At 37.6% G+C, this 15,177-nt stretch overlaps 1 protein-coding gene across 1 annotated transcript in view; it reads left to right on the top strand.

Moving 5' to 3' along the window:
* Window positions 1-4,148: 4,148 nt before the first annotated feature.
* LOC106878492 (ubiquitin carboxyl-terminal hydrolase 40) overlaps window positions 4,149-15,177 on the top strand; it is a 46,553-nt gene continuing 35,524 nt past the window's right edge. The window contains exons 1-4 of the mRNA XM_089357958.1: window positions 4,149-4,794; window positions 11,033-11,100; window positions 13,022-13,135; window positions 14,468-14,593. Coding sequence (XP_089214084.1) covers window positions 4,548-4,794; window positions 11,033-11,100; window positions 13,022-13,135; window positions 14,468-14,593 — 555 coding nt within the window. The 5' untranslated portion in view covers window positions 4,149-4,547. The remainder of the gene's footprint in view (window positions 4,795-11,032; window positions 11,101-13,021; window positions 13,136-14,467; window positions 14,594-15,177) is intronic.

Here is a 15,177-nt window from a genome sequence, read left to right as displayed (position 1 = left end):
AATTAATCACAAATTGTGAGGATTTGTAGCAACTTTGAAGGTGTTAGTTGTGTGTTGGCCAAGTGAAGAGGGAAAGGAGTTGGTCCCTGAAGGTAGCACAAGTTTGACCTGTCTAGGTTAGATGTGGACAACATCTATGTGTGGAAAGTTAAGGAGGAATGAAGGATGTGATCATGTACAGAGGAGTGAGCAATGTTAGAGGTGAAAGAAAATAGGTTTTCAGGTGCAAAATGAAGTGTGTAGGAGACATAACCTAACGTTGTACACCAAAGTCGGTAGAAGTACATCACTACATAATGCAGTGGTGACACCAAAAAATGGGAGACAAATGAACTATAAGGGTAGGAAGATTAGCTTTGGTAAGTCAGAGGTCATACCAAATCAGTACCAGACCATTTGGTACCAGGCTATACAGAAAGAATAAATTTTAAAATTTTATTCTTATTTTATTGACTGTCAGTCTGCAGGGTATTTTTGCAGTATCATGTTAAAAGCACATGCTGATGCCACATAAAAGGTACCCAGTGCACTCTATGGAGTGGTTGGCATTAGGAAAGGCATCCAGTTGTAGAAACCATTGCCTGGTGTAGCCCATGGCCTTACTAGCTTTGGTCAAACCATCCAACGGAGGAGGAGGAGGATGGTGATATGTATGTGGTGATTGAATTAAATTATATATTGTATATTATGCACTTTATTGTGTTTTGTTATGTGCGTGGTCCCCTGGTATGTGGAGAAACTGTCTTGCTTGAAACTCCTCTCACAAGACATTTGTCTGCTAAAAGCTTCAAACCACCAGATCACAGAACAGGGAGTGATTTTTAAAGGCCATCTCAAGGTTAACGATGCTAGGTTTAAAGGCCATATTTTCAACTTGCAGCCTGATTGAACAGGAAAGTTTCTAAATCTATTATAAATGTTTCTAGATCTTCACAGTAATGTTGGTGGAAGATGCTGCCTCTTTATAGTAGGCAGTGCCAATGGAATTATAGATATCACCTCTGGAATTTGAATTTTTGGCATTTAGATTTATACATTTAGTCCACTCTACTGGGTGATTGATGCTAGGAAGGGCATCCAGCTGTAAAAATCCTTCCAAAACAGGAACAGATGTCTGGTGCAGGCTTCTGCCAGGCCGGTTCCTGTCAGACCATCCCACCTATGCCAGCATGGAAGGTGAATGTTAAACAATGATGATGGTGATGATGACATTATCAGTTAAGTGTTTACTTTTGCTTGTAGTTCATTTATGATGGAAAAAATATGGAAGCAATAGAGACATAAAATATAACTGTATTACATTTTTTTGTCTCTACTATCTTCCTGCCATTATGTTCCTTGAGTAACAAGAGATTGCTATGAATCTGTTATTATCCAATACATCTCATCATTTATACTTGTCCTGCTAGCAAACATTTCCTCTCCCTCGGGTCACTTGTCTACTGATGTCCATCACTCTCTTACAAGCTAACATTACTCTCCTAGGTGGTTTTCATTTATATTGGTGTTAGGAAGGGCATCCAGCCATAAAAAAACCCTGCCAAAACAGATACAATAACCTGGGGTAGTCTTCTATCTTCTACCTGACTGGCTCCTGTTAACAGTCCTACCCATACATGCACGGAAGACGGACATTAAACAATGACGATTATGATGATGATATATGCACACATACAGCATACACTACCAATCCGCACCCATCAGCTCTCTCTCTCCCTCATCAGTATTTAATGGAGCTCTCATCTTTCATCTCGCACCACACAGCTATCATTCCCTTTTTAGTATCTAGCACCTCTCTCTCACCCTGATGTCTGAGCAATGAGGGACTGCAATCAAATGTGTTGGTATCTGATATATTCCCTCAACTCTTTCTCACAACCAGCAAATATGTAACTTCCATTAGTGTTTCTACCATCACATTGCCTGATTAATGAGGGATTGCATTTAATCCAAGACACCCCTTCTCGTAACCTTTACTCACTCTCCCCATCAGTCTCTTACCATTACTACTGTGACTATTTATACCCACTCATAGTAGCTAACGTCTGTTCTTTCTCTCTCATATTACTCATTATTGATTGATATCCATCATGCATTTACCATTGACCATTTCACAACTACTATTTATCATCCATGCTCTTCTGTTGCTTGCTACTATTACTCTTTCATTATATTCTACTCTTACCATCTCTCCATCACTTCTTTAATTACTCTGCCCTTTCCTCTCTGTCTCCTTTAAAATCTAGCTTTTTTTCTTCCTTTCATCCTTGTTCATCCAATGGCATTTCATCAATCTTTCATATTTGTCACATTGCTCTGTACAAACAGAGATTACTCAATAGGGTGTCATCTCTGTTCATACTGGGCAATATGACAAATTGCAGGAGAAAAGTTCACCTCTCTAGTGCTGGTGCCACGATAAAAATGCTCTTTGTATACTGCTAAACAACTAAAGAGGTTTTTTCCCTTGCTTTTCCCTTCAGATACTCACTTATACAGCAATTTTTATATTTTCTAAAATTTCAATAAAACAATTATATTTAAGCTACATTCCTTGTGTTCTGATTTTAGGTTTCAATAGGTATGGAGGGAGATTTTGTCATCTAATTGCATAAATAATCTCAGTTAAAGCTTTTCAACACCCTATGTTAACATGTGTGACATATATGTATGTGTGTATGTGTGTGTGTATGTATGTGTTTGTGTGTGATTGCGAGATCATGGGTTCAATTCCCAGACCGGGCGTTGCATTGTGTTCTTGAGCAAGGCACTTCATTTCATGTTGCTCTGCAATCATTTCAGCATCTGACATGTAGCACCCAGTTGCACCTATACAGGTAATGTTGACTTGATGGAGGGAGTGAGCTTATGTCTACACAAACATTTGATCACTATAAACAAATCATCTGTGTGGTTAATCGGTAAGAAATTGTCAAAGTTTCATACATTATCTAACAATGGGAGAGTCTATCATAAGAATAAACAGCCATGCACAATGAGTTACCTTAAAGGAAAAATATAATCATCCCTAAATGTGACTGGGAATTGAACTCACAACATTATGACCATGAGCTGAATACCCTAACCGCTAAGCCATGTGCCTTCACATGTCTGAATATTAAAAAAAAATGATTGGATGGTCATATCTAGAACGTCTTTGACCATTGGTCAGCTAGATCAGGATTCATGTGAAGTTAGCCAACATCACCAAGGAAAGTCATTGGATAATGTAGTCCTAGATACACTGTGCCTCAATATAATATAGGATGGTCATGGCTGGAATATTAAACATGTTCCGGCTATGACCATCAACATCAACAAAGAAAGACACATTGAATAATGTAGTCCTAGATACACTATGCCTGAATATAAGATGGGATGGTCATTCCTGGAACATCTTTGATCAAATCAATGTTCAGCAGAATTAAACAATGAGGGACAGGGCCACAGGGACACGGCAACTGGCACTTTGTCCAGTGTCTTGGATTCAGGTCACTAAATAGCAACTGATGGAGGCCAAACATTTCCAGTAATAATATATGTGTGTGTGTGTTTAAGGTGGCGAGCTGGCAGAAACGTTAGCCTGCCGGGCGGCGAAATGCTTAGCTTCCAGATAAAAAAATCACCTGTGCCGGTGCTGCGTAAGCGCACCTGTGTCAGTGTCACGTAAAAAGTATTTGGCACATTCTGTTAAGTGGTTGGCGTTACGAAGGGTATCCAACCATAGAAACCATGCAGACAACTGGAGCCTGGACAGCTCTTTGCTAGTCAGCTCGGATCTTTCTGATTTGACGGGCAACACTTTTCATTTATGTTTTATGTAGTGTTTTTGGTACCGAAACACTTTCAAACTTCGTATACATGTCAAACCGTCAAACCCATGCCAGCATAGAAATCGGACGTTAAATGATGATGATGATGATGATGCTGAAGGTGTGTATGTACATAACAGCTGTACTTTAGTTTTTATTATAGAGAACTTTCAAGATCTTTTTTTTTTATTACATCTTATGTCTGCGAAGAAGAATTTTGACGCTGGGGGGAAAGAAAAAAACCCAACTATATATATATATATTTACATATACATACAGGAATCATGCTGGAAATTTTCTGCGGACTTGCTCATGCTGCTAAACTACACTTCCGGCTCCTTGCCAAGTAAAAGATGGCGTTTCTAGATGTCAAAGTAAATGTCTGTTCATGTTGGCCAGTCTTTCATCCTTTCTCTCCCTGCAGCGGCTTCGTTTACTCTTTCCGCTTGGGTCCTCACCAGCTTTTATGACCCAACGAGCCCGGCTTGATACGCCAAAGGCCTCTCAACCGCTGACCCTATATATACACAACATATTGTATATAAAACTATAGCATATTGTATATTTATTATATACATATACATATATGTATACATAACAGACAGCTTTATTACTCTTTCTGAAATATAAATTAGTGGAAGTGAATTATATTTCTTCTCCCCTAAACAACAAAGAAAACAACCCTTGTTTTTTTTTTAATTTCTTCGAAGTCGGACGCCGAAATCTAACGTAACCATGTTTGGAAACTTATTCGATGAAGACGGCTACCAGAACCCGCAGGAAACACATACCCCTAATCAACATATAACTTGCTCGGGTGGTTCAACTTCGGGTGATCCCGAACTTCTGAAAGCTCCGTCAGTGACCTCACCACCGCCTCTAGCACGGCCGCAATGCCGCCTCGCTGGACTTGGCAACCAAGGAGCCACCTGCTACCTGAATTCTCTCTTGCAGACTTTGTTTCTCACGCCGGAATTTAGAGGTAATACACTTACCTATATACATTTATATACATTCCACACATTCACATAGGAATAACTATGATATAATATACGCACATTTTTGCATATGTAAGGCTTAACATCTTAACTACGTCATACTAAATATTCTTGTGTGACTGCGGTTTCTTTCACTTTCTCTACGAATGTACATCCTTGTATGTATGTATATGTGTGTGTGTATATATATATATAATAAAACACACACACACTCGTACAAAAATATAGCGAAAGATCGTCTAGAGACCTTTAAGTTATTCACCAAAATTAATTTTGTGGTAATTCACTTTCTTTTTTTAAATATAGGCGTGTCCAAGACCCGCAATATTTCGCGACAATATCTATAACCCCCACCGGGACTTGGAGCCCCAAAGTGTGTGTCTGTTCACAAGCATACGTTTCCTTCCCGGTTAACTCCCTCACGGTAGCGCTATAACATCGTCCCCTTTTTTCTTCCACGAGGTTTCAGCTGCTGTCAAAAACCAGAATATGCAATTTGTAAGCGTTAACATTGCCCCATAAATATAGAAAACTCACTCATTCAGGATTAAAGTTATTTGCTGTCATGTTATTTCGTATTTCAACCGTGAATGGAATTTTTTTTTTCTACCCTTCATTTTTACTATTCCAATCTTTCATACAAAAGGAATCACAATTCTGATGAAATTTTTTCGCCCAAATTTCAATCCTTTATATTTTCCAGGAATTTTTTTACTATTTCACATTACATTTGTTTCACATTGAAGGTGAAATTAATGTTTTCGCTATTGGGTTTGATGTCTTAATCGAACCTGACCAGAAAAACAAAAAAAAAAAAGAAATCATCGGAAATCATTCATTCTTTGAGATCGATCCCTCATCCTCGAAGTGAGACAGGTATAATAGTAAAGAGTTACCCTTTAGCTTCTCCGATTAGGTAGTTATAGCTATTCTAAGAATTGACTATTATTGTAATTTATATATTGATAAAAAAAATTAGAATTTAGTAAAACGTTGTGATAGGAAATCCAGTTTACCATTTTATATATTATGTGAAAATTATTTTTCTTTGATCGATATATCAAGTGGTCAAGAGTGAAGTACCCTTGTTTCTTATTGCAGATTATTGAAATTCGAGTATAATTTTAAGAAATATATTTTTGTTACTGCGTATATACACAAATTGGTGGAGTTTCGGAAATTCTAGAGCTTACTGGACTTTGACTTCTTTTCTTCTTAATTTTTAAAATAAAAACGCATATTTTTTAATGGAATTTTGCTGAGATAACATTTTCGAAAGGGGTTTTTTTTTTTTTTTTTGTGGTGGGTTTGGTGGTGGCGGAGTTTGGAATCATTCTCCGTCCGCCAGATTTTGTTATCATCAATTATCCTGACTTTAGCATTTTTCAGTTTTTAAAAAAAAATAACAGATTTGTGTGTTTAAAATATCAGTATTATTTAATCTATATTATCGAAAAGGTGCGTTTACAAAATTTCATATAAAAAATATGCATTCGAAAGAAAATTATGGGGAAGCAGAAATCTGAAAGCATGGAATAATCAGAAACTAATTAATCATTTTTACTATAGACATAAAACCTGAAATTTTTTGTGGGGGGAGGACGAATTGATTACATCAACCCCAATGTTCTGCTGGTACTCATTTCATTGGGCGAAGGTAAAGAATAAGCACACCCTTTATTTAGGGTTAGGGGTCGCCGAAAACGGGGTAGTGTGCGTATTCTTGACTTCCGCCCATTTCATTGACTCTGAAAGGATGAACGGATGAACTCAGAACAAAGAAAATTCCTTCGAAGTCGATTTAATCCATCAGATACTAATAATTCTAATTTTGGCACAAGACCAATTTTAGGGGAAGCGAGTTAGTTTATTACATCAACTCCAGTGCTCAGTTAGTACTTATTTGATTGACCCCTAAGGAATGAAAAGCTAAGCTGACCTTGGTGGAATTTGAACTAAAAAATCAGACGAAATCCCGCTAAGCTTTTTGCTTGATACACTAACAATTCTGCCAGTTTGCCGCCTAAATGGTTTCAAATTTTGGCATAAGGCCAGCTCTTTTAGGGGGAAGAGTTAACTCAAATTACATCAACCCCAGTGCTCAACTGGTACTTATTTTGACTCCAAAATGATGAAAGCTAAAGTCGACCTCAGCTGGATTTGAACTCAGAAAGTAAAGAACTAGAACAAATGCCGCCAAAGCATTTTATCCAAGCTATGAACAATTCTGGCAGCATCCTGCCTTAATAATAACGGTTTCAAATATTGACATAAGGTGAGCAGTTTTAGAGAAGGGGGTTTAGTTTATTACGTCGACCCTAAAAGATGAAAGGCAAAGTCAGTCTCGGTGGAATTTGAACTCAGAACATGAAGATCCAAAAGAAGCATTTTCACTGATGCACTGACAATTTTACCAGCTCACCATCATAACCATCCATATCCAGGCAAAATATTCTACCTGTTTTATGTTCCAACTGACCAGATCCAGTCTTTCCCACTTACAATGTCATTATAAGAATAAGACATTCACATCATTAAAATCTTGAAGCTATGAGATAATGCATCATTAATTCAAAACAATGTGATTAAGTATAACCTTTGACAGAGTAATCATCATCGTCATCATTTAACATCTGCCTTCCATATTAGCATGGGTGATGCTAAAGGGTTAATAATAATATCAACATAATCATAATCTACACCCTTGGAAATGCTTCTCTGCAAAATCTTCATTTAAAGATATGTATATTTCAGAAAATTATGAGGAAACAAAGTGTGGGGGGGGGGCACCAAACTAGTTATGCCATTTCCAATTAGAAGTTATTTATCTCATTAGAAAGGAAACAAGTAGTTTTTCTTCTCCTTTCACTTTTATTTGTAATTCCTGTGTTTCATACATCAAAAATTACAATTTTGAAATAAAAAAATTTTCTGAAATCATAACATTGTTGCTCTCTCTTCAATAATGTTATCCCTTCCCATGAGGTATGGAACTTCTTATTTGCACCAGTGGTTTCCTTTTCTGCCCTTCACCTCTGAGGTGGTCCATTAACTGTGTTCAAAATAAAGTTTTCATTCTTATATATATATATATATATATATATATATATATAATTCATTCAGTTACGTATATTGAGCAATTGAAAGTTGAAGCTGAAAAAACGTTTTATTGCTGTTTTAATCAATTTATTAAATAGAGCTTTTGAAAGCTTGGGCTAGTAAAAGATGATATGCTAATTAAAAGTTTAGGTACCACTGGCATAGATTCTCCAGAGATCCTTCATATTATGGCCATAAAATTCCAAAGAAAATTCAAACAAAAATCAGAATATAATACAAACATGAACATCATTGTGTTAAGGTACAAACGTGTGGGGCTCCTCCAAAGAATCTCTGGAGTAACATTACTCAATGGAGGAATAGCTTGGTGATCAAGGAGTCTCTCCAGGTTCAGTGGCTACTTCACTTCATTGAGAGGTTACAGCTCTGGTATTATGGACATAGGTGCAAGTGTGGCTGTGTTGTAAGAAGCTTGCTTCCCCAACCACATGGTTCCAGGTTCAGTCCCACTGTGTGGAATCATCGGCAAGTATCTTCTATTATAGCCCCAGGCCAACCAAAGCTTTGTGAGGGGATTTGGTTGACAGAAACTGAAAGAAGCCCATCGTATGTTTGTGTCTGTGTTTGTCCCCCACCACTGCTTGACAACCAGTGTTGGTGTGTTTATGTCCCTGTGACTTCGTGGTTCGGCAAAAGTGACTGATAGAATAAGTCCCAGGCTTTAAAAAAAAAACCATAAGCACTGGGGTCAATTCATTTGACTAAAAATTCTTCAAGGCATTAGATTTGCATGGTTGTACTCTACAAGAATAAAAATGTGATTAGAATGTTGCAGGAAAGAATCACAAGACAGATTCTTCAAGATGAGCCAACTGGCAGGAGACTTAGGGGCAGACCAAGAACGTGACGGTTGGATAATTAGTTGGTCACACCTGGGAATCCAGCACATGAGTATAATGATGGTTACATCTGATAGGACCCTTTGGGGGGAAGTGTCTAGGCTCTACTCCCATGACTCTCCCTGGAACAGTAGGCAGCAAATTGGTTGGATGGAATAAGACAACGAGCTGGCAGAATCGTCAGCACGTGGTACAAAATGTTTTGCAGCACTTTTGCATTTATTCTGACCCTTATTATCCTGAGTTCAAATCTTGTTGAGGTTAACTTTGTCTTTTACTTTAAAATAAAGTACCAATCAAGTACTGAGATCAAGGTATCGACTTACTCCCTCATCACCAAAAACTGCCGTAGATGTGGCTGGCTTAAATGCTGATATTGCTGTTCTTCAGAAAATATGGTATCCATGTTTGTAATTGATTCTAGTTTGTGCATTTGAACCGGTTATATCCGGCCAAAATATGCCTTCTGTTTTTATGATCAAACTGCCCTGATCTGACCTCTGACACACCTACCCTACAATGCCATTACAATGAGATAAAAATATTTCAAAGCTACGAGACAACACATGATTAATTCGAAACAATATGAATAAATATGCTTTACACTTGGCAGAGAGATTTGAATGCTAAAGGGTTAATACTGTAGTATGGGGATTGTTAGTTCTTCCTTGTTGCTTTTGATCTGAGGTCAGCTTTCAGACATTGCTTCTGGCCATGTCCATGCTGTATCTAGGACTACATTATTCAGTGTGCCATTCCTTAAGACTGGAGTGTGTTTTGAGGGAGAGTGGCTGTTATTTGTATCAGGTCAAGCACCTACATAGCAGACTCCCCCACGGGCTTCATATAACTGTTCTTATTGCTCACAGTAAAAAGGTAGACTAAAATATTCTACTTCTAAGCTATATTTAGTTATTCAGTTCTATATTTAAGAGATGAGGAATTATGTACATTATTTATATTTGACGGATATTTGTCCTCATCTTGTTTGTTGGCGTAGTGGTTGAGAGTGCGGGCTACTAACCCCAAGATTCCGAGTTCAATTTCAGGTAGTGACCTGAATAATAATAATAATAATAATAATAATAATATCGAAAAATACCTTAGGAATGAGAACCCATGTTTGAAATTTCCCCAAGACACCTGATGAAGGCTGGAGGGTATATCAGCCGAAACATTGTGTTAACAACAAACAAGAGGAGGACAAATATCTGTCAAATGTAAATAATGTTTATTTAGTTATGTTCTGTGATCAGATATTCTATTCTTGATCACCCTGTATTTGTGTAAGATATGGATCTGGGGCTACATTATCTTAGCTGCATGTGTCCTTCCTACTTTAAAATGATAGTGTGTGTTTTGAGGGAGATTGTCTGTTTCTAATATGCCAAACTAACATGTAGAGACTCAGAGACAATTAGTGGAAGTTTTGTTATGTGTAGATCTGGAATTAAATTGGCAGCCCATATAGCGGTTTAGATATGTTACTTAGTGAATCTGTTGAGGAGTTAGTGGCTATTCTCCTGGTAGAGGCCAGATGGAGAGATGTTGCATATTGTGTGGTAGGACACTAAACTATTTTTTTTTTTTTTAAATTGTATGTATACTAGTGGGTCATTACCTTTCATTTGATGTTGGTGCGGATGCAATTTCAGGTTAAATATTTGCTCTTTATGAATGTTTGTGTTCCATTCTCTCTTCATCTGTCCATACATCTTTTCTGTCTTTTAAATAAATATATCTGTACGTCCTGTATTTATATAACTGCGTGTGTGTGCATGTATATATGAAATAGTATGTTTACATATCTATCTTCTCTTTTATCTATGTGTGTGTGTGTGTATATATATATATATACTTTATTTAAAAGCAGCAGAAATATAACAAAAAAAACCGTTACTCTGAGTTTCACGTTCCCGTTCATCGGACAATTTTGTTAGAAAAATCTAACAAAACTGTCCGATGAACGGGAACGTGAAACTCAGAGTAACGGTTTTTTTGTTATATTTCTGCTGCTTTTAAATAAAGCATATTACTCTACCTCTGGTATTTGAGTACTCTTTTTTCCACCTTGTTGCACATTTCATGTGCTTACTCCGGTATATATATGCACACACACACACATGCACTCTTCTATCTTTATCTCTACCTACTAACTTCATTGATAATGTTGAAAAACCACATGAATCTCACAAACTCCTATGTTTCTACTACAAAACATGTTATATCTCCAACTATATTTCTGTTTTGTTCTTTCTTCCAGAGAGCCTTTTCAGCTTGGGTGAAAATGAACTTGGAAAACTATCAGACCGCAATAACCCTGATGCTAAGGTAAACTCACCAATATATTTGCAGTTCCACTCTTGTTTTACAAGTGACCCTGGTTTACCTTGCATTTGCACTACTAAACGTTAAATAGTATGGTGGAGACATTTTTCTCAAAAAAATTTAATAATCTATATATAGGCGTAGGAGTGGCTGTGTGGTAAGTAGCTTGCTTACCAACCACATGGTCCCGGGTTCAGTCCCACTGCGTGGCATCTTGGGCAAGTGCCTTCTACTATAGCCTCGGGCCGACCAATGCCTTGTGAGTGGATTTGGTAGACGGAAACTGAAAGAAGCCCGTCGTATATGTGTATATATATGTGTATGTGTGTGTGTGTGTTTGTATGTCTGTGTTTGTCCCCCCAACATCGCTTGACAACCGATGCTGGTGTGTTTATGTCCCCGTAACTTAGTGGTTCGGCAAAAGAGACCGATAGAATAAGTACTAGGCTTCCAAAGAATAAGTCCTGGGGTCGATTTCTTCGACTAAAGGCGGTGCTCCAGCATGGCCGCAGTCAAAAGACTGAAACAAGTAAAAGTGTAAAAGTGTAATATAAAGATGAGAATGTGTGTCTGTCTGTGTGAATCCCTAAAACTTGAAAACTACACAACCAATTTCATTCAAATTTTATACATGCCTTACTTAAGGTCCATGTAGTGTCATAGGCCCAAAATTTTTTTAACTTCTTGCCTAGTGCAAGCCCACAGCAATATCATATCTCCTCCACTATTGCAGTATTACATGTCAAAAGTAAAACTATAATATATCTTAATTGTAATGTCAGATATTTTTACTTTTAATAGTTTCACTTTAATACTGAAACTATTAAAGTGAAACTATTATCTCAACATATATACAGGCATACATACATATATACATACTTACATATATATGTAATATATATATATATATATATATATATATATATATATATATATATATATATATAAGCAATGTTAATTCTCTAAATGAAGTATTAACAGTAACTGCACGATAAAGTCAAGTGTATTGCCACTTAAGTGTGGCTGACCCCTAGGGGTGGATGTTACTGTTGTTTTAGCCCCAGGAGGGATACACTTCACTTTATATATATATATATATATTGTGTGTGTGTGTATATATATATATATATATATATATATATATATATATATATACATTTGAATGTTAATTTCACAAGCTGGCTGTTCCATTAATCAGATCAACTAAAACCCTCGTCATAACCAACAGAGTACCAGCTATCATGGGGTATGTTTTGCATGTCTGAAGTCGTCTAATAATACTGAAACATACCTGCAGTTGTCTCCCATACTTGTTGGAATAATCAAAATGCTTTATTATTGAACTAATATTGTCATTACTTCACCATGTAATTATTTCTAATTAGATATTTTTATGCTCACTGCATTAAATACGTTGATTCTAACTTGACTCAGACTAGAACAGGAAGTTAATTCATTCTAGAGAAGAACCTGCATTTTTAGCTTGTGGAGGGGGGGGGGCGTAATTGATCTTCAATCTATGTTGACCGAATTAGATGTTTTTCAGTGTAGCTAGTATATCTAGGTCAGACCATTTGTTTTGATATACGAGAAAAGACAAATATGTAATACGTTTGAGTTTGTTTATTTTATTGATCTTAAAGCTGTGAGTGAGGTGTGGGGAGAGTCAGTGGTGCAATGGGGAGAAGATACATGCAATATGGCTGTGTAGTAAGAAGTTCACTTCCCAACCATGTGCAAGTGTCTTCTACTATAGCCTTGGGCCAACCAAAACCTTATGATTGGATTTGTTAGACGGAAACTGAAAGAAGCCCATCATCTATCTATGTACTGTTAGATGGTATCAGTACTAAATGTTTAAGGCACAGATCTGACCCTAGTCAAATAGTCTCTCTAACCATCAGCTTGTTCTTTTTTAACCCAGGTTCGTGTTATTCCTCTGCAACTACAGCGTCTCTTCACCCAGCTGCTATTTGCAGATCTTCGCAGTATCTCTACAGTGGAACTGACTGAAAGTTTTGGATGGACAAACAACGAGGTAAGATCACTGCACCTAATTGTGTTTTTGATGGGGGCAAAAACAAGTAAAAGAGTAAAGAGAGTATATATATATATATATATATATATATGTGACACGTTAAAAACACCATTTTGAGCATGGCCGTTGCCAGTACCGCCTGACTGGCCCTCGTGCCAGTGGCGCGTAAAAGCACCCACTACACTCTTGGAGTGGTTGGCGTTAGGAAGGGCATCCAGCTGTAGAAATTCTGCCAGATCAGATTGGAGTCTGGTGCAGCCATCTGGTTCGCCGGTCCTCAGTCAAATCGTCCAACCCATGCTAGCATGGAAAGCGGACGTTAAACGATGATGATGATGATGGTGTGTGTGTGTGCGTGTGCGTGTGCGTGTGTGTGTGTGATCATTATTTCACACTTGTTTATCTATGCTGGTGTGAGTTGGATAAGTCCAACAACTTCTTGCCATTTCTTGTGGTTCTTCATCTTTTGGCACCTACAGTAATACACACATCATTGTACATGAGCATATACTCATGTATATATACATGTATACACTGCATATACTCATGTATAATGTGACAAATTTCATACAAAACACCAGGGTCGGCATTATACTTGATAAGAGTATAAAAAATATTAATAATTTTTAGGTACTAAAAGTGGGGTCACATTATTTAAGATCATATTGTACTTGAGTAAATACTGTGTGTGTGTGTTAAATGATAGTGGATGATAGAATTGGTAGAGCATCAAACAAAATTCCTTTTCCAAATCCCACTAAAGTCAACTTTGTTTTCCATAATTCTGTGGTTAAATACTGGGGTTAACTTAATCAGCAGTGCCTATTCCTTTGTTTTTTATTTTTTTATTTATGCACCCTTTTAAAGCCTAGCCAGGTTCATGGGCCCGGTTTCCTGGTTTCTATGGCATGTGTGTTGCCCCTCCCAGCTGGATGGGACGCCAGTCCATTGCAGCTTTACCCAAGTAACAGGAAAAAAGAGTGAGAGAAAGTTGGGGCAAAAGAGTACAACAGGGGTCGCCACCACTCCCTGCCGGAGCCTTGTGGAGCTTTAGGTGTTTTCGCTTAATAAACTCACACAACGCCTGGTCTGGGAATCGAAACCGTGATCCTCCGACCGCGAGTCCGCTGCCCTAACCACTGGGCCATTGCGCCTCCACGCCTAGTCCTTTGTGCCTAAATAATAAAAATAGTAATAATAATTTTTTTCTAATTTTTGGCACATGGTCAGCAATTCTATGGGGAGGGTGAAGTCAGTTGAGTCGACCCCAGCCCTTGATTATTATGTTATACATTGCAAGGTCAGTGAATGTGTTTTTGTTTGTTTACACAGGAAATGCAGCAACACGATGTCCAAGAACTTAACCGTATTCTGTTCAGTGCTATTGAAGACTCTTTGGTCGGTACTTCTGGCCAAAATCTTATCCACAAACTCTACCATGGGCAAGTTGTCAACAAAGTAAGAAATTCCTTTTTCCTCAACTTTACTCTGAATTTCCTCTCTTTCTTCTTCATACCTCCTCCTCCCCCATTCACCCCTCACCACTCATGCCTCCCTCATAATTCCTCCTCCTCCTCCTCCTTTATTGTAATCATTTAGTTCTGATCTCTGGTTTGTTAGATTGAGTCTGTCTCCTCCGTAACAGGATCGGGATAGGGAGGGTGTGTGGCTTAGTGGTTAGAATATTTGGCTCACGGTCATGAGTTCAATACCCAGGAGCACGTTGTGTTCTTGAGCAAGACACTTTATTTCATGTTGCTCCAGTCCACCCAGCTAGCAAAAACAAATTTTACCTGTATTTTAAAAGGCCAGCCTGTTCACATTCTCTGTCTCACTGAATCTCACTGAGAATTGCATTTAGGGTGCGTGTGTCAATGGAGTGCACATTGTTGGCCTTGTGCCAGAATTTGAGGCCATTATACCATCTCCTTATCCCCATTCTCTTACTCTGTATTCTTCTATTTAACCCTTTTGTCACTATATTTATAACTAAATTACACCGCCAATTAATTAATTATAAAATTCAATTAAATTCTAAAATA

This window comes from Octopus bimaculoides, chromosome 9 (assembly GCF_046866305.1).
Source record: "Octopus bimaculoides isolate indiv1 chromosome 9, ASM4686630v1, whole genome shotgun sequence".
NCBI classification, from domain to species: Eukaryota; Metazoa; Mollusca; class Cephalopoda; order Octopoda; family Octopodidae; genus Octopus; species Octopus bimaculoides.
The sequence above is the reverse complement of the archived record's forward strand: the minus strand, read 5'-3'. Positions and strand labels throughout refer to the sequence as shown.